This window comes from Clavelina lepadiformis, chromosome 7 (assembly GCF_947623445.1).
Source record: "Clavelina lepadiformis chromosome 7, kaClaLepa1.1, whole genome shotgun sequence".
NCBI lineage: Eukaryota > Metazoa > Chordata > Ascidiacea > Aplousobranchia > Clavelinidae > Clavelina > Clavelina lepadiformis.
The window spans coordinates 12,508,605-12,534,861 of record NC_135246.1 but is presented as its reverse complement, the minus strand read 5'-3'; the positions used below and the strand labels follow the sequence as shown (position 1 = coordinate 12,534,861).

Genomic DNA, 26,257 nt, shown 5'->3' with positions numbered 1-26,257 from the left:
TTTTACCATACCAGCTGCACGGGCGGCTAAAATCCTGAACTGTCTTGATACAGGAATGTATGCTAATTAAAATCCAGGCGTAGCTTATTTGGCGATGCAAGACTGTATGTTTTATAACAACTCGGGATTTTTTAAAGAATCCACCAGCACGGAAAACGCGCATACCGCAAATACGACACTGGAGTAAAACCCAGGTGGCATTGTCCGCCACAGATTAACGGAGATACTGTTGATGTCGTTTACTGAAACTGACCTTATGAAATCTACTCAACATATAAGTTAATTCACCAAAGATTTGCAGAAAAGCTTTCAAACTGACGTGGCGTAAAATACTTTTCACATCACAGGATCTTACACCGGTCATGGCCAGTCCACTCCATTCGTCAAGGATTGGCCCATAGAAAAGGGAAAAAGGAACGCAAGGAAGTATTACGGTGAGGAAGTATTATAATTATTTCATACGAATGGCTAATCCGTGCGTTCCTTTTTCCCTTTCCTATGAGCTAATCCTGGACGAATTGGGTGGCCAGTTACAACAACCATGTCTTGCAATTAAACTTGCCAAGTTTTTGCCCCGCACAATCAGCATACATTGAAGCATTTATTTTCCTCAACTTATATGCAGCAAAATGGTACGAGGAGACGGTTTATTAACAAGTAACCGTTTCAGTCAGGCTCCAAACCTAAAGCATTCAAAATATTACTCTACACTCGACTTGTTTTCGCTAAAGAAAGGTAGGATATAGAACGTACAGCAGTTCACACCGAGGGAAGGTCAAGTGTTAACGAGGTGCTTCAAAATGAATGTGTATGTATAAACAAACGTGCTACAAGGTTCAATAAAAGCACTGATATCTTTGTATGGCAGTTCAGTATTTGCAATTGGCGAAATAAATGTTGAATATATACAAATATATATATACAAGTATGTAGGTATATGAAGACTCTGGCCAGATGGTATAGAATAGATTATGAAACAACAAAACAGGTTTATAGATATCTATGGTTTTGGTACATTTTGGTTATAGACATCTTACTGTATAATAAAGCTGGCTATTAAAAAGCCCCTTTGCAGCAAAAGGCTTATTACAAGTATGAGTCCTATAGGCTTACGCATTTATACCTGCTGGATGTACTGGAACGCAGACTAGGCCAATATAGAGAGTGCGTATTCCAGTGTTTGGCTGTTCCGTCTTGAAGAATCACAACTTGACCAACATTTGCAAAACAATGGGTCGTTCAAGGTCGAGAAGTCCTCGCTACAGAAGTGACCGAGGTATGATAACCTGGATTAGGGGTATTAGGTATTTTGGTATTTTATTATTAATTGGCATTAACAGATAGGCTACAGACCAAGTTGAAAAAATTAGGACACACTGAAAGCCCGAAAGAGCTGAAATAGAAAACGGCGTTTCTCAACCAGGCCTATTTTGTTCTTTTCAGCCCTTTCACTGCTTCAACTTTTTCAAGTAGTGAGGCTTTTAGTGAGATTCAAAACTTTGCAAGCTTAGTGAGAGAACACATAGGTTGCAAGTAATGCATGAATTTAAAATCTCCCACCAATTAAAAACTTCCCACTATTCGGAATGTAATTTCTTAAGTCTTGCATGAGTGAAAATGAAACCTGGATATAGCTATACAGTATTTTTGCTAAGCCAGCTCATCCCTGATAATTTTATGCCCATGAAAAATGCCTGGTCATATCTGTGGTTACATTGGGCCCAGGTTGCATCCAGCATAAAAAATTTACCCTATATCCTCCATCCACAATTGTGTAACCTTACTCACAATCCATGCAATTTCAGAGCTTTTCTCTGAAAATTCACATGATATACTTGATTCCGAAGTTCTTTTTTAACAATTTGTAGTTCCTACTGTGGCCTTGTGAAGCATAAGCTACCAAAAAGTGCTAACATCCGGTCTGTATTTCGTGGCAGTTGCACACCCAATACTTTGTTTGTTAAGTGCACAAGAACACTCAATAATATGCGGCAATAAATAAGCTTGAATAAAGAAAGGAAAAGGGAGAAAAATTTACCAACTGGCCACACCTACATAGACGCACATGGTAAATAAAGGAAGCTAGGAGGCTATTTACAAGGGGGATTTAAAATACGGCAAAGCTTGTATTAATCAGGTAAACGACATAAAACAATCACAATCACGTATAGTAACAATCACATAAAAACAAATACTGTTTACATACATAATGCAATTACACCGAAAGAGATGTTTGAGACGGACTAGAGTTAAAAAAACACCGTACATCTGGACAGAAGTGCGAGTTCAGCAGAGTTTGGTGGCCTCAAGGTGGAGCTAAGCGTTTATAGGTGTAAACAAAGTGAATGAATGAGTGACCATTGTTTCTACGTTCCCTAGCACGTTTTGCGTATGCTGCTTTTTTAATAGACATGACAAGACAGGGTGAACTGAAAGCTGTGTCTTAAAAGCAAATGTCATTCCTATGTTTCTAAATTTGTAGGTTGGCGATGTTTATCGTATAAGTAATAATTTCTTTCTGTTGAGGGTCAGAATTTTACTGTAAGATCTATAGTTTGTTTAATTTTGTTTTACTAGTATTACTATCTTACAGATTATTTCATAATCTCGAAATAAGTTACATATTCCTTCTTGAAGTATGTAATTTATTTCGAGATTGCAATAACTATAATTAAGTCGTAACGTTTAAACTGTGCATGTGAGGGACATGTCTGTCCCTACATTTAAAATAATCAAACTGTTTCATGCCAAGTATCTTATGACGTTACCTTCCTTACATAGACATTTAACAATCACTGTCTTTAATAATTATCACTGTTTTTAATATCGTCACACGTGCAACTAGTGGCGTCACTTTCATCGTGACTTTTTTGCTTTCTGGGAGGTGGTAAGTTGTTCAGAAGGTTGGAATCGTCGCTTCTGTGTCTCTTGTTCTTTCTTGCAGGCTCTCCATCGTCATTAATGTCAGTCGAGGAGAAAATGTAATCGTGGAAGTCTTGGCGTGGATAGATACTGAATAGATTCTTCTGTCTTTTTTCTATTGTATGTTATCTACTCCTAATTTGGGAAGAATGCACCGATTTGTTTCACAAAGTTGTCAATTGCCCTTTGTGGTAAGTTTATCGTGACCCATGCAATGGTTAGCTGGGTATAATCGATTGCTTGGGTTTGGGTTACGTCTTGCACTCCTGGAGTGCCTTTGAGTTTTGTGGTCATTTTTAGAGCATTAGCTTTGTTGGCAAAGATGAGCTCTACACATTGACCTGGTCATTGAATTACCCCTTCAATAGAATTGAGATGGATCTTAGCTGCTTTTAAGATGTGGCATATTTCACCTCTTTTCTTGGGTTAGTCAACCTTAAAGATGCTTTACGATCTCTTGCATGTTTCAGATAAAAGACCTTTAACCTTACCTCTTAACCCTTTAACCATTCGTGATGAACCATCTTTCTAATTTCAGTGGTTCGTTCTGAAAAGGACTGTTTTCATCTGTGTCTCCCAGAAGAACCTTAGATGGTTAAAACGTGTTCTGGTGGAGGGAGTCTGAGTTGAACTCACTTGCTTCAAACTTTCTGCACACTTTAGTTTGTAAAATAACTAGCCACTTACTTGTTTAAGTTTACTTTATTCACACCCGAGATAAATTTCAAGCAAACTTTTTGCACACTTGACTTTGTAATGATAAATTGCCACCTAACGGTTTAAAATGAAAAATCCTGCTTTGCCTAAAGTAAAAAATAAGGACATAATCATCGTGGGAAAATTCCAAGCAAACTTTACAAAATGTTGAGAATCATCGAAGTGTGGCAAATGAGCACGATTGGCTTCATACATTCGGCCATTGCCAGGCAGTTTTAACTGAGCACATGCTAGAATTTTCTCGGGACGTTACCAATTGCAGCATGTTGTTTTTGAGTGGCATTAATCGATCGTGTCATGTAGTCTCTGATTAGTAGTTTGAAGAGAGAGAGGCGTTATCATAAGAACGGCTGTTATTAGTTGCTGCTCCAAACTGGACAGCTCACTGTTTGTTTGTATCAAAGATGTTCAAGAGTATTAAGACGTGAACAATGAACATAAACACTATCTACACTACACTATCCTCACCCATACAACCAGTCTTTAAATGAAACACAAGCAATGCAATATTCTTTACTAAGAGTCGATGTACATTTTTCTTGGAAAAAAATCCACATCACCCGCTCACTTTCTTGAAAAATTAATCTGCTACTCGTCACGTTACGGTCAGCAGCCTCTCTGTTATTGAGTCAGCAAGCAGTAGCAAGGCGCTATTAGCACAGCAGGTGCTATTTCACAATAGCACCCGCACTAGCACAGCAGATTTTTTGTCATAAACGCTCTTGCCTAGGCTCTAGGATGTTTCTGCAATTGTATTTTTATACATCAAACTTATGGTGTTTATGAAAAACTTATGAAAAATTTTACAACTTCTACATAGCATGTTAAATAAAGAATAGTATACAGTTGATGTGCTGAACGTTTTGCTGTGGTAATTTAACACATCCGCATGTGTTTTTATAATATCTCAAATGTTCATTACCAAAACTACTAGCCACTGCAATGTATGCCTAATTCTGGTCAGACTTTTTATCTATGCTTTCTTACAGAAATTTGGATAACTCGTAAAATTGCAGTACAGATTCAAACAAATAGAATTGAAATTGTCTAATTTAGCAGTTTTCTGCTCTGAGTATGCCAATTTGTAGAAATTAAATTTTGTACAGGTACATTCCAATCTACATTATTTATTTATTTTGCTAGGATTTATCTTGTGACCTCAGATGCTTTGTTCAAATGATTACTTCATTAGCGATATTATTATTGTGCCATGCCTATGTTGTGATTGAAATTTTAAACTTGTCAATGTGTATTGCTCAAATATGCTCCACCAAACGTAATTAGTTATGTAGAAAATAGGACAAAATTTTATACCAAAAACTAACCTAATCAGTTTTTTTTAACATTAAGTGTACCGGCCTTTACTACAGTATATGCTTATATGTTATCACAATGTATTGCATTCATGAATGTTGTCTTTGAATAACTACAAAATATCATTTTGTTGCAGACAGAGATCGACGCAGAAGAAGCCGATCACCTCGTTCTCGGCGATCCCGTTCACCCCGCCGAAGACGACGATCCAGGTCACCTGCACAAGTCAAGGGTCGAGGCCCGCCGTAAGTAGTTAAGAATGAATGCAGATGTCAACCTGCAAATTTTTAATGTTGCTTTTAAGCTGCTTACGTCTGCATAGGCATTGTCAAAGTGCAGTGCACGTTTTTTACCTTGCTAAATTTTAATTTTTACTATAAGCTTTTTTGCTACTTTTACTTACTTTAGTTTACATACTTTTTTATTTTTTACTATAAGCTAAGTTGTTTGCAAAATTTGATAAATCATTGGTGAGTTGTGTGGTTGCCTTAGTGACAGACAGCTTAGTGGTGACAGACATCGTCATTTACTTTGTACAGAGTACTTCCAAACTACTTTTCCATGAACCTATGTTGTGGAACTCGTGGTTTAACATGCCTTGTTTCAATAGGGAAAGGAATGGAAGAAACGGAGGTTATGATGACAAGCATCGGGGTAAAGATGCAGATTGGAAAAATCCACAAGATGCACAATTTTCTCTCACACTGGGTGGAAGTCTAGGTGTACAGAAACCTAAACAGAAAAAGAAGAAAGTTCCAGCACAACCAAGTGAGTTGTTGTGACTGCTTTTTCATTTTAATCATTGTGTTTAAGATATTCTATTTGGTAGCATTCGTTGATGTTTTTTACAGCCATAGTGCCTACACAGCCAGAAGATATGACTGATGAAGATAAAAGGATGCAAGAAATCATGGGCTTTGGAAATTTTGATACCACTAAGGTAGAGTAGTAGGTCATGTTCATGGTAGTCAATCCTTTACAGTGTTTCACGCCAATAAATAGGACATATCTTTTCATTTCATAATATAGTTTTATTTATTCTGATTCAAATCCAACTATTTGGTGCATAAATCACATGATGTTGTATACTTTATTCTGGTATTGCTTTTTGAAGGGCAAGAAGGTTCAACAAAATGATGTCTATGCAATCAATCGAAAAGTTGAAAGAAAATACAGGTCAGTCCAAAGTTATTTTTATTTACACTTCTATAATGCAAGATCAGCTTCAACAAAAATTTTCATGTCATGTTCATAAAATGATTAATATTGTTTAAATCTGCAGGCAATACATGAATAGAAAAGGTGGTTTTAATCGTCCGTTAGACTTCATGCCTTAACATCAGTGCTGGACAGATGAAAACTACAGTAATGGGATGCTGGACGGCAATTTTATATGAAAAATATCTTAGTACTTACTATGAGACACAACCAATTACAAAACTTTGCCGCTGCAGACAATATTAACACAAGTAGCCCCAAACAGGTCGTTTACTTTTAATGGGTTTGTGTAACTGCACAAGCACTATGTTTTACAGTAGTGGTCAGATTCAACATTACAAACATAGACAATACATGCACAGCAAACCTTATAAGTTTTCTACATGATTTAAAGGGTCATCATTATGATTTAATCCCTTTTGCTATAACTACTAGTGCATGACCAAGTGAATGATGCAACTTCTTCACAAGTTGATTGTTCATCGAAAACCACGAAAGTACATTGTGGAAATAAGTTTATGGTGCGCAAGCTATGTACAATATTCCTCCAGTACATTTCTTATATTATTGGACTGCATACACTTGCATTCTGGTCAATCTCGCCACAAGTACATGAAACTGGACTCCTCATTTTTCCAATCAAGTATGCCCTCACCACATTGACCAAAGAAGTGGAATCATCTGAACGATGGCAGTCACCTAAAATAAGAAAGATAAAGCTCAGTTTTAGTTTAATTAAATGTCTTTCCTGTAAAACTTTGCAATATGATGAAATGCTGAACGGAAAATCACATTTAAAACGTTGCAGACAACAGTAAAAGGTAATAAAAGAATAAACCTGATGTCAAGTGTGGTAGCATTATGTAATTTGTCATGCATTCTTGATCATTTAGAGAGGATAGGAGATAAACGTTAGTCAATTGGTTGATGAAAAGATTTGCCATTTTTTTTGGTATGCGACCACCCATGTGCTATCAAATAAGTACATATAATTATGGGAACATGGGAGAAAAATGTTAGGTTAATTGCTACAGAATATATATTTAACTAGCAAAGTTTTGATGAATATTTCATTTTCACACAAAAACAATCAATGCAAAAGTAAAAGCTAGCTACAAAAAATAGACTACAGAATCCCCAGCAGGATAGCTTTGCTACAAACTAGTAGCAAAACCACTGAGATATGGCACATAATAAACAATGTCGTCATCATAGCTAAATGAGTTACAGCATAACGGATACAGACTGGTAAGGGAACACCAAGGAACATAATAAAATATTAACAGCCATATATTGAAAGCATCCTTGTGGTAATACCTGTTGCGTAGATTCTGGTGCAACAACAATCACTGATCTTGCCACACCTAAGTGGGCTTCATTTAGTTTTAAAGCAAAATCAAGAGCATCCACAGATGATGTGCTGTCATAGCTAGGTCCATTAAACTCTATCTGCGTGATTCTATTTCTGATCCTTGCCACATCGTTTAATTTGGTTTGCTGACCAATGGTGTTTATGAACGGTTGGTAGAAGTGCGTCGGTCCACCATATGTAACCAGTGTAATATCAGCATTGATAACTTCCTGTAATTTTAGCGGAACAGAAGAATTATTTACAGAAATATCTAATGAGGAATTCAGCTAACTTTATTCATTAGACCAAATGACTCAATGAAGTAATATTACAAAAATAAAATAGTCTACAGTAGCCTACTATAAACAAGATGATTGACAGACTTATGACTACTATCTTACTGCTTCGCTGTGTTCTTGTAACAGCTGGGAAACAAAATCGAGCAGAAGATCTGTTGGATTCATGGTAAGCATATCAGAGCTTCTCGAAATCATGATCATAATATTCACACGCGTTATCTCAATGGGTTCGTCAGAGCTACATTCTGCTATAATTATAAAATAGTCTAACTTGAGAAAAAGAAAAGACTAAATAGGTTGGTATGACAAATACATGCATAACTTTTAATCTTCACAAGGAATTTAATTAAGTGATAGCAATTATGTATTGATATTCATCATAATCGTTGTTTCAAGTAACTTACAACACATTGACAATGTGGGCATAGCATGTCCTCTTCTTCTCAAGCTGTGAACGAGCATCTCCACATACTTGCAAACTTGGTTAGGTGTGGTTGCTTTCTCTGAACACATCTTCATGTATGTATTGACCAACATAAGATCAAATGACACGAAATGCTCAAAGGCCTGACTACAAAGCTGCATTCCAGTTTCGGTTGGAGTGTTGACTATTGCATCCTGGAATGAATGAGATGGTTTATGATCGCTTGTTTAATACTGAATACTACATATATGAGGCAGGAATAAAACAGACATTTTCAGATGAAATAATTTTTCTAATTACGTAGTTGACATTAATCCAGTGATTTACCACACCTCGGATTTAAAAAGACACTCATCATTGCCAGTAAGTTCATAATGATTTAAAAACTCAGCTTCATCTTTCCCAACACTACCATCAGGTAGTAGGTATCGAGGCACTTCAATTTTGTTTCCTGCAATTCCTGCCAAACCTTTTATATCATCCATATAGGAACCTCGAACCTGAACAAATGCAGTTAAAGTAAAATCAAAGTTGTTTTCACTGACAAGTTTTGGCATAAATTTACTCTTACGTCAGCATATAGAGTTGCTTGATTGTTGTCCATATCAAAGGTGAACCTTGTACTCGAAAATTCGTTGCCACATTCAATTTCATTGTCTCTATTTTTTCTGCAAATCGAAGTTGCAAATATAAAAGGAAATTCAACCGGAAGAATGTTGCCCGAAGGATCCACAATGTCCACCATTCCATTTCTGTGTGCTACTAGAGTGGTACCATTGAAACCTATACACAAAGATTAACAGTCAAGATACAGCATAAAATCCCTAGTGAGTGGGATTTTTAATAAAAGCTAATCACTTTCAATAAATTGTAAGTATCATTCATACCATTCCTTTAAATCAAACAAAGCAAAACTTACTCATCAAAGCACTGTCTCGCTTCATAGCAGCCGTTACCAAACCTTCTTTTGTATCAATTCCACTCAACCAATTACAGCTTGGCTGTGATATTTGTGGGAAAACGTGGTAATGGCTATTTACTGTGATATACTGTGCCGATGAGGGATAGAAAAAGCCAACAGATTGATCTGTTACATATTAGTTATTAATTGTAAAACAAATTCAAAACGATAATGATTCACTTCACAAACAGAATTATCAAAAGCAGGAACACACTACAGTAGTACAGTGGATACTGCACTTGGAATATAGTACAGTACCAGAACAGTATGACCTGAGCTAAACTAAAACTTGCACATTTGAAAGGTCTTTAGCAAGTGAACGCTAATTTATTAAATGGCCTAAGGGTCCCTACATAAATCCATTGTTGATAATAAGAGAGATGAATCTAAAAGCGAGTTCATTTGTTCCCGAATAGCAAATAGATAAGGAGGCAATGAAAGTGGGTTCTGCAGAATGTTTCCAAGAGCATAGTCCACTTTAAAGATTTTCTGTATCATACATAAACAGATTATACTGTAAAATATTACAAATTTATACTGTGCATATTATGGTAACCACAAACCATAAAAATTTACAGGTACACATTATTTTGCCAATGCCAACTGATTGTCTATCACATATAGTTAGGATGATTTTTAACTAGTCGTATTCAATTAGTTTAACTTTTAGTAACATGAATGTGAATACCTCAAACAAACTTTCAATATACACTTTTATTGGCCCGATGTTATAGTCTTTCAATGGAATCGTCTCCGCCAAGTTTTCAAGGAAATGCTGAACCTGCCGACAACAATGAACAACGATTATATGTAGACTGAAGTAAATACAGGAAATTTTCATCTCAAATCTGAAACAACTCAGAACAGACCATTATAAGTGATCCTTCCAATTCACTGATGTAGCTGTCGTCAAGGTTACCATCAAATTTAGAGAGTATTTTTTCCATTTTTTGGTGTATATATGTTACAATGTCTTTTGTGTCCATAATACTTCCAGCGTGAATAGCAACTAAACATGTATTAAATCAATCAGTTGGTGATAACCATTTTGCATTAGGAATTACTGTAAAGTTCCTGTAATAAAACAGTTATTTACAAATAGAGTTAGACTCCGAAATTGCCAAACTGCCAAGTTGCATCCATGGAATGTCAGTAAAACGTTGTTGTTCTTCAGCTGAAAACTGAGCAAGTCTTAACATCTTCTGCAAACTGGTTTCTTGTCGTTTCTGTATTCAGTGAAATCACAAAATATTCAGACAAGTATATACAAACTACAATTACATTGTGGTAAATAGTTATGTAAACAAACTTGGTAAATCTGCCTCTTCCTGTCCTTGCAATTGTTGTTACGGCCACAAAGCTCCTGTAGTGTGCTTTCAATTTTCTGAGGTGGGCCAATGAAGTATTTTCCATCGTGATGATATCGATTGTCAGCACCACCTGGTGACAATGGCATTGAAGGCTCTGACCACGTTGCCTTTACGCCATGTGTTGGAGACGACCAAGTGTCAGATACTGGGTCCAGATATGTTAGGGTAAAATTACCCTGACCACGTTTGTTGGTAGCAGCTTCATTTATTTCTGATTCACTCAAGCTGTAAGTAGTGTCCGTAATAAGAGCAGCTTCTTGAAGTACACTGCTACTGCTATCAACAGAAACATCCAACGATTGATTGAAAGTCATTAAGTTGCTCTTTTGCATGTAACTGTTTACATTAATTCTGCGACTTGAGTCACTGTTGGTTTTGGCAAGTTCATAATCAATTTGTGAGTCATAATGAAAGTCCAGGGCATTAATGGCATCAGAAACCTTTGTTTCACAAATCAGTCCCAGTGAGAAGCCAAAACGTTTACTTGACAGAAGTAAATTTGCTTTATTCCAACTCAATTTTTCATCAAGCGTGCAGAAATAATCTGCAATGCGTGTTCCAACTTGAACATCAAAGGAATCTGGCTTGAAATGTGCAATGAAATCATAACCAATTTTAACGCGACCACTGCTAAGAGAAGAGTAGAGTATGCTTGGAAGGTGTAATTCCTCTGCTATTTCTGGATCAATATTAAGGTAAAAAGAGTTCCACAAACTGCTGTTTTGATATTTGAAAATGAATTTTCCTTCTCCTTGCAAAGTTACAGCCTCTATCACGAAACAATTTTTGCAGTTCACATGACTGCTAGTCAATTGCACAAACTGCTTTACTCCAAGAATGTTATAGAAAGCAGTTGTGTTTATGTGGCCTTCTGGTAATGTGCCAAGCGTTACATCCAAACCGTATGTCACAACAGTAGGATCTAAAATGGGAATACGAACATCATCGTGTGATGAAGATCTGATCTGATCAACTGCTATTGGGTACACTGGAAGAACTAAATGACTTCTGATATCAAACCTTGAGGAATCAGTCGCATCTGCGCTCCATTGGGCTGCAATTTAAAGGATATTTTCATGAAGGAAAATCTTGAAAAGACTAATACTCACGTTTGCAACTGATGAATAATTAACCGCTAGTAAATCAAATAAGTGGGAAAAATATAATAAAAACTTTTTTTGTCAAACGAACGTCCTATCTACTTTTGTACACTTACTGTAACTCACACACTATAATTTATCAAAAATCTTTACTTGTTACCTTGGAAATAGTTTGATGTAACAGTAGCTTTCCAATCATAAAGACGTGGATCACCAATTGAACTGTATTTTGTTATTTGACGTAAATCCAAAAATGGTCCAGGAAAGGAAGGATGATACGTTGAGTCAAGGTGAAGAATTTTTTTGTATCCAGTAGTCGATGAATTTATCATTGTATTTGTCATATTTACGCTCTCGTATGGAAAAAATTGTGGACTTAACTCTTTTAGAAGGATTTTCACTCTTGAGCCAACATCAATACCTTCAGTTACCAACTCTCTCTCCCATACAATGGTACCAATTGATGGCCCATTTGGTGAACCTACATAAAGCTGAGAAAAAGAAGGTGCCGAATTTAAAATTACTAAAACATTTCTTATCTAAAAATGTCAATTTGATCATTTTTGTACCTTGCCAAGAGCAGTAAACTCCCCTGATATTGTTGGTTGAGGAATATGACCAACAGCAACAAATCTTGCCATTGCAGTTGGTAAAACAACTGTACCAGTAACATCGTATCCAGATACAGAACCATACTGAAGTTCACCCTGTGTGTAATAGCATATATAGGATAATATGTTTTAACTACTTTTCTATTTTTATGCATTAATTACATAACATGCAGTACTACAGTACCAATTTATGCATGAACATCTTTTTTTAAAATGATAAGTTCAAAAACATATAAAAACCTGCATGTTTAGTGTAGTTAACACATCTTCCAATGGAACATTCTCAGTTGACTTATCAACTACTAAAGAGCCTTCAAAAATATTTTGGCCAGTCATAGACACATTTGCACTCGCAAAAACTTGTTGAATTTGTTGAGAGTTACTTCCAGTGCCAAGTTCAATTACAAGATTAGCATTGGCCTCCCAAACAGATGTATTTGCATTGATTTGTGATACTTGTATTTGGTTTATTGTGGGAAAATATCTAAAACTCCAGGACTTTGTAAATGATGCTTGAATGGGTAAATCTGTTATTGCACTGACCTGAAAATGGAAATTTGCAACAATTAAAAAATACATTTAAAAAAAACTATTTTTGGCCATTGATGTAAAATGAGTGGAATTTTACAATGATTTGTTAAGTATTCATTTATGCTCTAGTTGTTCTGTAGTTGTTAAACTTTTTGAAACTTCTGCAAATTTTATTCTTTTAGCTACAATTACTGGGAACTAGGGTTGCATCAGTAATCAGTTTTAATAATCAGCTATTCATAAATTTTCCATGAACATAGAGAATTCAATAACAAAGCAGACACAAATGTAGCATAGAGCAACATCATACTACATCTGTTACGCAAAATACATCAGGTATTATTAAAAGCCATAATTCTATGACTTGCTGATTTGCCATACAAGTACCTGTAAGGTATATATAGTACAATACAAAATACTTAAAAATGCTGCACATTGGCACATCCCTAATCATAAATGTAGTATCGTACGTTTAGTATAGTTATATACAACAATATTTATCACTAATATACATATGCAACACTGTTAAACACTAACCAACTGCATAAGTTGTGCATTATTACTGCTAACGATCATATTTACCACTAGTTCTATTCCCACTGCAGGCAAAGGTTGCTGGTTCACAAGCCCAGGCATTGGACCCCAGGAAAGTTGGTATTTTATAGGAACTTCAATGGGATTATGCCAGTAAGCTACTTCGCGTGGTGCAATTTGTTCTCCACATTCCTAAAGTATTATGCAATAATAATAATCAACCAATTACGAATTCAGCTTTGCAGTAAATAGGTCTTTAAGCTAATTTCAAATTTGTTTGAACATTTCATTAACCTACAGTTGAAAAGTAACGTCCACCAGGGTAGAATGTCTTTGTTCTGCATGAAAGTGGTGCTGAAGTTATTTCTACACCAGTAGGTGTTCCCCAAGTAGAAGATGTGCTGGCAGACCTAACAACAAGATTTTGGTTAAGTTTTCTACTCATTTTTTACCAGCACAAGCAACGTTTAACAATTCAAAAATTTTAACATTTAGTATTTCATTAAGTTAAACTTCAAATCTTTAACCGTTTTAACAACCTTAACCAATTTCTATCATGGTTAAAGGGTAGTACCTAATCATCAACAAATCATTTCTTTCACTGGGATATATTTCCATTTCTATAGAGCTTGGATTTTTAGTAATTTTTATTTGTAACTGACTGTCATGTTTTGCTTTCACAAGCACACCAGATCCACATGAGCAGCCCCGAGGAACTTTTATAGTGCGGTCCATGTTTATCTGTATTTCCACTCTAGTAAAGTTAAAAGAAATGACTATTAAAATATGTTGTGCGATGTTTAGTACATATTGAGAGATTTCCTATTCCTGGTCTGATTAGCTATACAATTAGCAAGAGAAGAAGTTTTTCTAAAAAAATAGTGATATTTTGTGTACCACTTAGTGATATTTATAAACATGGTGCAACCGTATTTCAAACATTGCAGTTTCTAATGTCATGATTGTAAAGATTATCAAGCATTTTTTGTAAACACATGACACTTACGTAGGATCAAGGTGTATTTTTGCCGATCCACGTCCAGTAAAGACAAGTTTATTAATTTCTAATAAAACACTAAAAGCAGGCCGTAGCATAGTTGCAATATCTACACTGGAAACAACGCCAAGCCCCACAGATGTAGGCAAGACAGTTTGAAAATGCACAGGTGTCATCACAATTGATCCATTGAAAAACATACCATTTTCCAATTTTTCTACATACTAAACAGGATTCACTTGATCAAAATATTCCTGTTTACAGCAATTTTAAATTCCATATACACTTCAGTAGCTGCTTACTTTAAGCATCTGGGATATAGTCATATCCTGTATAGATGTTGATTGCAAGATGGAACTCAAAGCAATTCCTTGTCCCATAAACTTAATCTCCAGGAAAGCTTTGTTTTGCGTTTCCAGCATAAGTTTTGCTAGACGAAACTATTGAAATATTTAAGCCCTTTAAATTTTATTGTTTGGAATAAAAGATTTAAATACATCTCATACAAATCAAAACAAATTTACACTAAACAAAACTGATAATCTAGTAAAACAAATAAACACATGAAATACTGGGAGCAAAAACTTTGTACTGTGCTTGTAAAGTTTTCAAGATTTTTGCTACCATTGCCTTTTCCACCAGGCCTTTGGATAAAACAGAGTAGTTTTGGATAATCAAGTACATTATTTAGTTAGTCAGTAATAAGTTTTCCTCTAAAACATCTTACTAAAATAGTATAACATTGACAGCATAACAGTTTTATTCAATATGTAGGTTTGTGCTTGTACCTAAACTTTTTCTATGCTTTTAATTTGATTACCACATGGCACTAACTACTTTACCTGATCACTTAGCTGCTCAAGTTTGTTAAAGCTATCATCTGGCATTTTCGGAGGAATGACATCAAACGTTCGAAGCCACTGATACACAGGTATGTTCATCAGGTGTTCCGCCGCTTGAAGTGGAAGAACACCATCCACTCCAAACAGAGGTGGCAATACTGTTGTGAGTTGTCCAATGTCCACTTTTATGTTCAGCAACGATACATTGGCATTTTGTAACTTAGCAAAAAATAGTAAAATTACACAAAGATAACAGATTGGCAAGATAAAATTGCAACTTTAAACAGTAGGTTAATTGTGCCACGCCGCTTCAATGTCAAAAAATAATACCTCTGCATGAATCGAAACTTCTATCACTAAAGGTATGGGATTGTTTCCTGACATAAACATATCTGCCTTAAAAAAGCAACCAATGTTCTGCTTGAGAATAGGTAGTTCTACTGGAAATTTTTGCTCAAAACTCTTCTTTTCCACTTTATTTTCACCCATCATTGGTTGTTCAAGATTTGGCGCAACTGATGCAAAAGCATCCAAAAACCGGTCCATAGTTCTAAAACAACCAAATATTATTTCTGATATATCTGACCAACCCTAATCAATGTAATCAAGTATCAGTGTATTCAGCTGCTGATAATAAAAATATAGAATACACATAAAAAAACATTAAATAAACGCAATTTTTAGCAGCCTATTTGCTACCATGTATTAATGTACATACATCTAAAATTAGGATATCTTATTATCATCCAAGTTTTGCGTTATAATAAGTTGTTTATGCCAACTGATATATACCAGCTCTAATACAGCTTACAGTGCATTTATTGTAACTCACATCTTTGAGAAAGTACTGTAATCTGTCCCGAAAAGCGCAATCTGTGACTTAATGTATTTATTCAAAAAATATTTGATGCCTGCTGATTCAGATGGATCATTGGCTAAAAAAAAGAAGAGTTTTCAAATAATAAAGCAGACCATACATATAGTGAATATGAAATATAATTAAACACAATAAATTTCATAGTAAATCTTACAATAACTACATTTTTACACTTTTTCAAAATAACTTGTGCAAAAGCCGTCGGCACTATATAGCTTCAGTATGCATTGAAATTATGCACGAGGAAGTAATGATTAATGAATTCACTAATCTGTTACCTAAAGCCAGCATTTTATAAATTTCTTCGTCGTTAGGTTCCTTTGCTAATAAAATGAGAAAACTTGGTAACCTCAAGTCTGAAGTTTTACTTTTGTCAATCATAAGTTGAAGTAGTTCTTTTCGTATCTGCATTGTAAGAACTCAGATGAGTGTCATCAGAAAATGAGTCTAAAGTTTCTTAAAAGACCATAACTTTAAGTTAAAGATACATATCATTTTGCCGAACCTGTGGAGATGTTATAACTTGTTTGTTGTTCATAGCTTGGATAGCTGCAATTTTTACTGACTTTGGTGCATTTGGATTGTGAGCACACTCCCATACATTGGCTGCCTCTGACTGGTCTTCCAGCAGCAGTGGAAGTGACTTAATGGCATATAAAGCAGACTTCTCATCTTCCTTATCTGCAAAACGTTGTACGTATCATATTGACTTAAACCCAATACATGTAACCTATTACTACCAACAAAGCTTTATCAATATGAAGTGCGCACCAAAAGTTTCTAAGGAGCATTTTTGGTGAACGACTTCGAGCAAAAACTCTTTGACTTCTTCGATAGTGTCGTTAGATTTTTCAACGACTTCTGAAGTAAGATGCCTATTCAAAACTTGCCCCAGTGTCAATATCTTTGAGGATGTGCTGTCTGTCAATGCCACGTTCTGATAAAATATAATTGATCTTTTAAACATTGTTGCTTCAAAGCTAAATTAGTTTATAAATATGTAAACAATGATATCGTGACAAAAAATTGTTATACACAAAAAGCATAATGTTTTCATTTTTTTTTGAAAGCAATAATTGTGCAAATAAACACAATGAGCTGTGGCCCTGACTCAACAACTTTGTCAATTTAGCCATTACTTTACATAACAGACGCCGAGAAGCTGTGTTCTTTAACTGTGTTATTACAAGTTCATAGCAGATATTATCTACTAAAAAGAAATCATATTAAAAGCTGAGAATTATGTATGCATCCAAACTAGAGTGGAAATTTTTAAACACTGACTTAGCGTACTAAATTCCAACAAGCAACTTAAACCATATTATACAACATATAAAATTTGCCTGAAATAAAACTCACCAAAGCTGTTTGTAAAATTGCAGAACCGGGATTTTTTACTGATGCTAAACTACTAAGCAAAAGCAGCTTTATATCTTCTTCAACTGGTTGTGACACAGTCAGCGATACTTGATGACTATACACTTGTTGGCAACCCAAGGAACGAGTGCAATTCTTTTCCAGGTGACACCATTTAGAATCCATGCAATTTAACAAAAGTGTGTTCCAAGCACTCCTAAAAAATTTAACACTTTTCAAACTTGCAACCAAGTAAAAGGGTTTTGAACTATATCTGGCTTGTGGTGTTAACTCTCTCAAAACTAGCAACATGTATCAACAAATTTATATCCAAAAAGAACGGGTAATTTTTAATTGTCCAACTTTTTGACTTTGGAGCGAAATATTCCAAAGCTTAAGTCAGTTGTAAATAGAACAAATAGCTAGAAACAGAACCACTAATTAGCATGAAAACAAAAATAGTTACAGTAAATGACAGTAATAAAGTGTGTAAAAGTAAAGAATGTTGAATCATGTACACTGTTTCTGGCACAATGGGTATGCTTTCAACAATTGCAGCCCAGAGATTTTGAATGGATTCTTCATTCTGATTGGACGCCCATAAACTCAGTTTCGAAAGGACTGAGAGATTCTCATCTGAGCTTTGAGGATCAATCATTCGAAAAAAAGCGGCTTTAGGGTCAAAATTGTTCAGCAGGTCGTTAGTCAATGCATCAAGTTCAGTTTGAAACACAAGTGTTTGCTTTTGATAACTTTCCAGTTGTCCAGCTTCAGCTAAAATGTGCATAGCATATAAATATCAAATTATAATAATTTAATCAAGTATACATTGTATTTTTCTGCTTTTTTTGTGTTAATAAACAGTTGAATATCCTACTTGGTGACATTCGGTCTTTGGCTTTCAGTGATGATATGCGATGAATTTTCAAATATTGAGTTACACTTGTGCTCATGGCATTCTATGGGAAAATCATAGAATCTTAGATTTGTGACTACCATGCTAGGCTGCATGTTTAAAGCTAATTCTATATGATTTGCTCAAAATTAAAACTACTAGTTTTGCTAATAGAACAATAACTTATCTCAAAACTTAAAGCTTATCTTAAAAATCAAGATACAAACCCGATTTCCAAAATTTTGAAAAATTGGCACAAAGTGCTCTTCAGTGCAAGTTAGATGATGTATGCGTCTGCCTCGTTGCAAATGATAACGACAAAGTTGTGTGGGTTTGGAGGAGCCAATAGCATTATTCATAATTTGCTCAATCTAGCAAAACAGTTGGCATATAATTAATAAATGGTGCAATATAAAGTATAAACTGAATATGTAAGATGTTAACTTAATTAACTTAAGATGTCAAAATTAAGTGTTTGTAAAACATCGCAACTTTTATGTACAACACATTGATCCATGTCTATGAATAACAAACAGAAGCTTAACCAGCATACCTGGTTGGTGAAAAAAAGATAGACATCATCCATTTTATTGTTGTCAAACCTTGACATGCGAAGCGCTGCATTTTTGTTCCACGGCAAGTGGTGAGCAGAAAGATAACGACGACTTTCAATTTCTTTTGGAATTCCTCTCCTTGTGTGAGCGGTGACTGTCATATATTGATCTCCAGTGCCAAACAAACTTGTACTATTAACCTGTATTTATCATTAGTTCAATATTGAATCAAATCACAAAAACTATTAAAACGCTATATACAATATTACTGGAAGTACATCCTCCAGTAATTAAGCTAGTTTTATTTACTTTTGTTTTATTATCGTTTAAGAACCTCACTTACTTACATCATGTAACCCTATTGCCCACGATTCTGGAACAATTTTTGCATCATCTTGTTTAACCTGGCACATGCAAATTTCTTATTCTACACTGTGACTTACTAATCATGGCTTGATAAATTAAAGCGCTGTGTCTTTGCTTTACTTAGGCAAGTCTGAAGCTGTAGGACAGAAACTTATATATGCCATGATTGGCATTATGGTATTGTAATTCTCAAGATCAACATGCAAGTCATAGTTTTTATAAGGATAAGTCTACGGCTGTAGGTGGTCCAGACCCTGACATACATATCACATATAGGACAAAACATGTCACCGTATTGTGTGTCGACACATACATGATTTTTGCCCTTTGTCGCAAAAAATTAGAAATTATCAAGAAGTGTGTTGTTCGTGCAACAAAACGTAAGAACATTAGAAACCGATTCAAACAGAAAACACAGTCCTTTACTTATATTATTAGAGTTTTCCCGACTTGTGGCCCAAAATTTATGTGGTCCTCAAACCTTAACCTGGTCCTTCATGATGGCAGTCTTGGACCACCCTACTACAGCAAATTATGTATGTCATTTAAGTAATTTTTAATTGTGTTTTCCTGTTTTTAGTTTTCTTTTTATTATTTATTATGGTACAATAGGAAAAGACTCGCACATTCAGTGATGTGCCGAACATGAAATTTATGTTATATTGTGTGCCTGGAGCAAGAAAATTTGAAAACTATTAAATGTTAATAGTTTTGATTAAAAATACTACACATTTTCTTTTTAGTAACAGTAGATTGAATTCTCATTGATCAAGTATTGTTATATCAAAGACTAGTTTTATTCCGTTAATTGCTTTTGTGTTGGTAATATGTTTTATAAATACTTCCAACTATCTTTTTCTGTGCACAAATAAGATTCAAAACCCCAAATTGCATATAAAAGTTGATTAAAATTTTTATATAACATACTTTTTAATTCCATTTTTGTTTACAATTTGTGCCAATTGTTTGCAAAGTGCAAGCAGAGAATGAGAAATAGTGGCATTGAGGGTGGCAAAAACATAAATGTATTAAAACGAGTTTGAGTACCACTGTGCTAGGGCATTAAAAGTGTATAAAAGTGCATCAAAAACAATTCAGATATTCAATCCAACTTACTGTAAATGACTCTCCAATTGGGTTAGCAAAACCTTTTCCACTAAACTTTAGTGATACTGATGACAAGATGGCCCGTTTTATGTTAGCCACATCTACTGGTTCATTTTTGTGAAAAAAGACATCTTTAACCTAGAGAACATGTAAAATATCATGTTATTTACACATAGATATATTTTGGATTCCGTTTGTTATCAGTAACATAATCTATGTTAGCCCAGACTATCAGTTATACCTATTAACACAAAATCCCTTTAACATAGAATAATCATCGTCGATAAAATATCGAGTCAAAAGGTTAACACTACACACTGCAATGAAAATCACAGTAGCTGCATACCTCACCAGAGTTGAAGAAGAAATAAGCCGGGAAACGTTTTAGAATGAAAGCAAACTTTCTAGATTTTGGAGAAAGGTCTTCAAAAAGAAGTTCTCCATTTTTATCTAAAGAGCCTTCATATAAAGAGCATTCACTGAGCTGCAAACGTGCAGCACATGGTGAAAGAACAGATAGGAGTATATTAGTGCACCTATGCAGAAAAAATAAAGCCATAGTAAGTGTTTTTCATTGTAAGACAGTATAAGGCTAGAAAATACTAACTCTTGCAGAACTTTTACAAACGTGTGAGTGATTATACTACCTAACATATATACATCATTTTGTGAAAATGCTATGAGTTATTTTGCAACACAAATTTAACAGCATTTTTAACAAACACCATACTTAATTCGAAATCCAGACTTGGTTTCATTTCTGGTCACATCCTTGTGAGAAATTGTGCCTTCATACAGCAAGAAGTGGCTCCTACTGACTTGAAAACTTTGAACATCTGTCGAAAGATTTATGAACAGAAGTGCAAGTTAATCCAGTGATTACAAAGATCGTTTTATTTGGTTTTGTTGAGTTGAATGTCTCCAAAGGCAATCACAACTATTAAATATATTTGGATCCATAAATTAAAGTCACAAGTTGAAATCCGGTGTCTAATAATAAAAATTTAAACAATGACCGTAATATACCATTTTTGTTTAAATTTACACGTTTTTTAGAGATAAGTGATATCAGAACATTTCTTTACCATCTTAAAATATTAACTTACTAGAACAGTCGTCATAAGGGTACAAAAATTGTGTTTCTTCTCTTTCATCTAATTAAAAAAAATCAAAAATAATGCTGATACAAGAATAATATGTACACAAAAATATGCAGAATTTCAAACCATATCCATACACAAATATAAGTCTAAAATACAGTAATCTATCATTACTTCCATGTATTGCATAGCTTCCATCAGCACTTCAGACCATATTTAAAATTACCAAAAGCAATTACTCAAAATCACATCCTTTCTTTAAAAAAATTTAAAACGTTACAGCCTTTTCAAATAGCTTGAAAGTTTATCGAGCAACACTAGATTGATAAACCTTCTAGTTTTTATTGTGATGTGCATAAGTGCATGCATGAACGATGCACTTGTGTGGTAGACCCGTGCTATTCAAATTGTGATGTCCTTTGGTTGTAAACTTCTGCACTAGACTCAGGCATGCAATACATTGCATTGCAATAATGCATTCTACTACATCTAAACAGTGGATAGCCTACTAGAGTTGCTGATATCGAATCTGATACTGTATAAAACGAAAAGCATGTGTTGTATTCTACATATTTTTCATTTTTACCTAAAACATACAAAAATAACCCATTATTAACTAGCCTAATTAATTGATGTTTTATAAATTGTGAGATGACGTCTAATAAACCATGGTTTCAAACGCTTACATGGCATAAGTCTCTTGGTAGTGTTTATATTGGGCGATGAGCATATCCAACCTTTGAATAAAATGTGCAACTTGACAATTAAATATAGTTTGCTCGGTAGCCAAGAGTTTAGAAGGCTGGACTTGTAATAATGCACCAAATGCAGTCGTGATCGATACCCGATATTTTCCAGTACCGATACCTTCGGTACTTTCGGTACTGTTTCTTCAAAAGAACCGAATCTCTATAAGGAATTACATTTTTAAAGAAACTTCAGTCGGTCCCAGTACTCAGTACTTATCACATGATTATTTCAAAATTTTAACAAATATGTTTTCAAAATTACATGTTAATTAATCCCTAATACCAATTTTAGCATCTGTTGCTCTTTTTAAATCAAAAATGTTTAAGTAAAATTGCAAGCAATTAAGGTCACATATGTTTTGACCTACAGTAACCATTACCGGTGGCATAGTAGCGGCAAACATTGCATTTGCAGCAACATCTTTTACACAAAAAGTACCTGTACCGAGTACCGACAAAGTACCGAACCACTTTTTTCAAATAGTCCCGAATATCGGAACCGTCGGTACATTTTTTGCCAAGTACCGGTACCATTACCGAAGGTACTTTAAAAGTAAATCCTGCCCACCTCTGGATTTAGATTTTGGTTAGGAATAGATTACTATGTTATAAAATTTAAGCTAAGTTAACAGAAACTGTGGAAAAGAGCTTTGAACGCACGATCTTTTCCGGTGAAATAGTAGCAGCCAGAGATTTATTATTATACAGCACACAATACCATAATGGCATGATAGTGTTGATAGCGTTTTCATAGTAGGGAAAGTCCCTTACCAGTATCATAGGATAACATATTTTTTAGTTGCTATGTTGAACATTTGAACACAAAATGGGAATAAATGAATTGCGTTTAGCTTAAAGTGTATGGTAACGACGTTGATAACGATCTCACACAATAGCATTCATTTTTATCTACTAGTCATGTTTCAGGATAGAAAGGTTTGCTATCATATTTTCCAATAGTTTGGCTATTTTACTCATAATCACAAGTCACTCTAAGTATTATATGCAGCAAACTTAAATACTGTAGCCTATAGGTTTCTGAAATCTAATATTAGTTAAATAATATATTTAAATAAAATATTAAAATTTTGGGCCTTTTTAGCGGATCATATAGACGCGGTTTTAAGAAATATAGTTTCAGTTATTTGCAGTGGAAAGGCAATAAATTTTTAGGTTCGACTCTCAAAAATGATAGGCCCGTTGTTCAGTTCAATCTTCAGAAAGTCACCGAACGGCATTCCTTGTATAATTAATAAATATTGTAAAAGGTGAGAACATAATAAATTCATATTGTTAACATGGGTGCTCACCGGAAAATGTAATTATAAAAAGAGATAAAAACCGCTCTTTCCATTAATCGAAGTTTGATCACCGAAAAGAGACCTTCAATGTATTCAAACGCGACCCAGGGTAACATAAACTTGAATCTAATCTTTCATTATTTCAGTGCAGAAAGAAGAAGAACGCTTAACTTAGCATTTTACATTATATGACCATTGAACAGGACAATGCCTCGCCGCAGGGCCGTGTAGAGCGTATTGCAGGCCCGGACCAGAAAGTAAATTTAGGCACCTTCAAAAATTAGGTAAGGTCGTAAATTCGCAATACATGATTCATAAACGGCCGGTTGCTACCACTGCAAAGTTACTCACTACAGGCTGCAGATATCAACCACAACGCATTTATCCCGGCGCAAGTTAAAATCAGGCAAAAAGTCCAAAGGTCACACATACTTTCATTGAAACTTCTTTGGCTCTATGTTTAATAAATTTCAATTTACTGTAAATGTTTCAAAAATTTTGTTTTAAGAACATTTTATAACATTTGACATTAATAACGTGGTGTAAATAAATATTCGTTTAAATAAAAGTGTTAGTTTTTAATTTGTAGCCAATCGACTTCACATAAATGTAAAATCATACGCGTCATGTAGTCAAACTTTCCCCATGTGCTCAAACTGTGTTACTGTGTGCTTTATGCACTGCGACGAGAGTTTGTATATAGGCTAAATCAGAAAACAATTTTCAGGGACCTCAGCATCTCGTCCACATGGGCAGAAACATATGCTTAGCTATGGCGCTGTTATTATATAATCGATAAAGACACAAAAATTTGTATTTCTTGTACAGTACACCTCAGCTTTTGTTTTTATTGTTACATGCTTCCTTCATGGAAGCCTGGCACTGAATGCGATTTGCAAATAAATAGATGCCAAAAGTCGTACGCCCGGACCAATTGGCCTCTACATTGGCCTCATTGGCGCCAGCCTTTTCCTTTTTCCAATCTTTTAGGTTTGGCCTAGATTAAGCTAAATGGCTGATGCAGTGTCATGTTTCTTATTGTATTCTGCTGACGTCATATAACCCCGTAATTACAGTAGGGACTGCAATCAAATCGCGAAAACGTTATATCCGAAGCGAGATTTTAGGCTATATTAATATATCATCGAGGTAATAATAATAATAATCAACAAAGCCTACCTTGTGCGGAAACCACAACAATCAGTACCAAAGCTGCCAAAACACTACACACAATAGAATTTAACTGCATGATTAACGAAACCTTAGGAAAAAGATAGAAAATTAACTATGCTTAGTCATTTCTGTACCATGAATTAATATAACTTATAGCAAAGTAACGAGATGATAGTAATGATTTTTAAAGGCAACTTTAATTGAACTTGACAAAGATTGAACGAAAGAGGACAAGATTGGTATTTAGAAAGTCTAAAATAAATGTACGGTACAAATTGTTAAACATTTTTCTGAGTTCATTTCAATTTTCATATGACCTTTTGTAAAACGCATAGGCCTAGACCTACTCATATAAACACCGCATAACCAAAAAATTTAAACTAAGACAAGTAGCTAAAAGGAAGTTTTGGGTCAGTGAAAAAATATAGCTGTAAGGTCATAAATAATTAAAACATTCTAAAAGCTGTTTGATTTTATTTTGTTTCATGCAGAAAAATGAGTACTATGTTTGTTCAAAATGTTACATCTTTACGCCAAGTTATTGTTATTTATTGACAAGCGAATGTAATACAGTTTATTACAGCAATTGCAGTACCAAAATTGTCTAAATTTTCAAATGTCAATTGTCTAAAAGTCAAATCAGCAATCGGTTCATTTCTGTAAAGTGCTGACGCAAAGTGAGGTTAGCATAATTATTTTCCTGAATTAAAACATTTTTAACAATAGAAACATTTTTAAATAGAGTCGTTTAGATTCAAAAGTTGACTTTTTGGAAACCACATAAAAACTGATTTGCAGTTTACTATACCTTAAAAAGACATTGTTCCAAAAGTGGCCTTTTTTAAAAAATTCAATCACGTACATGTGCTATAGTATATGCATACGTTCCACTGGCCCGTGTTAAAATTTCAAACTCACCTGCCTACCTATACTGGCTTATGAAATGCGAATATAAATCAAGCGTATATCCTATATCGGTTACAGGTGCACAAAAGTTACAAAAAGATTAAAATTGAATAATACAAGTTTTCCAACAAACAGAAGCATTTGGTATTTTTTGGAAAGATGACATCGTATTTTAAAGAATTTTCCCATCAATGGAAAAGATTAATTGAAACTTATATTATGTTTATTTAACTAAGGCGTCGTAATCTTAATTTTAATCTGATTAGGTCACTGATGTTTTCTTTTAGTCCATCGATTTATTACTTCGCACGACACCTCTGGCGAAATGTCTTAAAAAATTCAACCAGAGAGGTACATTTTTATACCCCAAAAACCATCAAAAAAATTTTTGTAAAGAAAACGCATCAAACTGTTTATGCTTTCTTTTATACCTTGAAAATCAAGATTTATATTAGAAAATGCCTGTCGAACACACTGACGTTTATGAAATATCGAAGCTTTCACTCGGTCCTATATTGTTTTATAACTACCGCACTTTTTCCATGTAGGATCTCATAAGATTTGAATACTTTTCAATTTATTCTATTTATAAATGACGATCGTTCAAAATATACACAGATAACTCTTGGCAAGACTAAAGACTAATATTGCGTTTTAAAAATGACGCTATTAGGCTGACTAG

At 34.5% G+C, this 26,257-nt stretch overlaps 2 protein-coding genes across 2 annotated transcripts; one reads left to right on the top strand and one right to left on the bottom strand.

Moving 5' to 3' along the window:
* The first annotated feature begins 1,058 nt into the window (after positions 1 to 1,058).
* LOC143464885 (uncharacterized) lies at positions 1,059 to 7,013 on the top strand. Its single transcript, XM_076962921.1, has 6 exons — positions 1,059 to 1,276; positions 5,090 to 5,198; positions 5,564 to 5,721; positions 5,805 to 5,893; positions 6,068 to 6,129; positions 6,236 to 7,013. The coding sequence occupies exons 1-6, from the start codon at positions 1,231 to 1,233 to the stop codon at positions 6,288 to 6,290; spliced, it is 519 nt and encodes a 172-aa protein (XP_076819036.1). The 5' UTR covers positions 1,059 to 1,230; the 3' UTR covers positions 6,291 to 7,013.
* Positions 6,131 to 24,766, bottom strand: LOC143464884 (uncharacterized). The gene is made up of 37 exons (XM_076962920.1): positions 24,676 to 24,766; positions 21,453 to 21,500; positions 21,077 to 21,182; positions 20,693 to 20,882; positions 20,356 to 20,484; positions 18,873 to 19,073; positions 18,547 to 18,690; positions 18,302 to 18,383; positions 17,943 to 18,198; positions 17,428 to 17,641; positions 16,840 to 17,005; positions 16,574 to 16,749; positions 16,347 to 16,473; positions 16,024 to 16,126; positions 15,522 to 15,741; positions 15,192 to 15,410; positions 14,652 to 14,789; positions 14,359 to 14,573; positions 13,927 to 14,106; positions 13,651 to 13,762; positions 13,401 to 13,544; positions 12,528 to 12,830; positions 12,246 to 12,383; positions 11,837 to 12,167; positions 10,516 to 11,630; positions 10,303 to 10,432; positions 10,076 to 10,215; positions 9,895 to 9,987; positions 9,560 to 9,695; positions 9,165 to 9,332; positions 8,817 to 9,028; positions 8,578 to 8,745; positions 8,226 to 8,439; positions 7,924 to 8,069; positions 7,489 to 7,752; positions 7,010 to 7,142; positions 6,131 to 6,870 (listed from the first exon to the last, which is right to left on the bottom strand). The coding sequence occupies exons 1-37, from the start codon at positions 24,743 to 24,745 to the stop codon at positions 6,731 to 6,733; spliced, it is 7,071 nt and encodes a 2,356-aa protein (XP_076819035.1). The 5' UTR covers positions 24,746 to 24,766; the 3' UTR covers positions 6,131 to 6,730.
* Positions 24,767 to 26,257: the final 1,491 nt, after the last annotated feature.

What these genes read in the sequence shown, in the direction of transcription:
- LOC143464884 (XM_076962920.1), bottom strand. Translation starts at nt 24,745, where the DNA reads ATGCAGTTAAATTCTATTGTGTGTAGTGTTTTGGCAGCTTTGGTACTG. An exon ending in ATGCTCCTTAGAAACTTTTG is followed by an intron (nt 16,750 to 16,839) that starts GTGCGCACTTCA and finishes AACGTTTTGCAG; the next exon opens with ATAAGGAAGATGAGAAGTCT. An exon ending in ATATTGAAAGTTTGTTTGAG is followed by an intron (nt 9,696 to 9,894) that starts GTATTCACATTC and finishes TGTATGATACAG; the next exon opens with AAAATCTTTAAAGTGGACTA.
- LOC143464885 (XM_076962921.1), top strand. Translation starts at nt 1,231, where the DNA reads ATGGGTCGTTCAAGGTCGAGAAGTCCTCGCTACAGAAGTGACCGAG. An exon ending in GAAATTTTGATACCACTAAG is followed by an intron (nt 5,894 to 6,067) that starts GTAGAGTAGTAG and finishes TGCTTTTTGAAG; the next exon opens with GGCAAGAAGGTTCAACAAAA. An exon ending in AAAGTTGAAAGAAAATACAG is followed by an intron (nt 6,130 to 6,235) that starts GTCAGTCCAAAG and finishes TTAAATCTGCAG; the next exon opens with GCAATACATGAATAGAAAAG.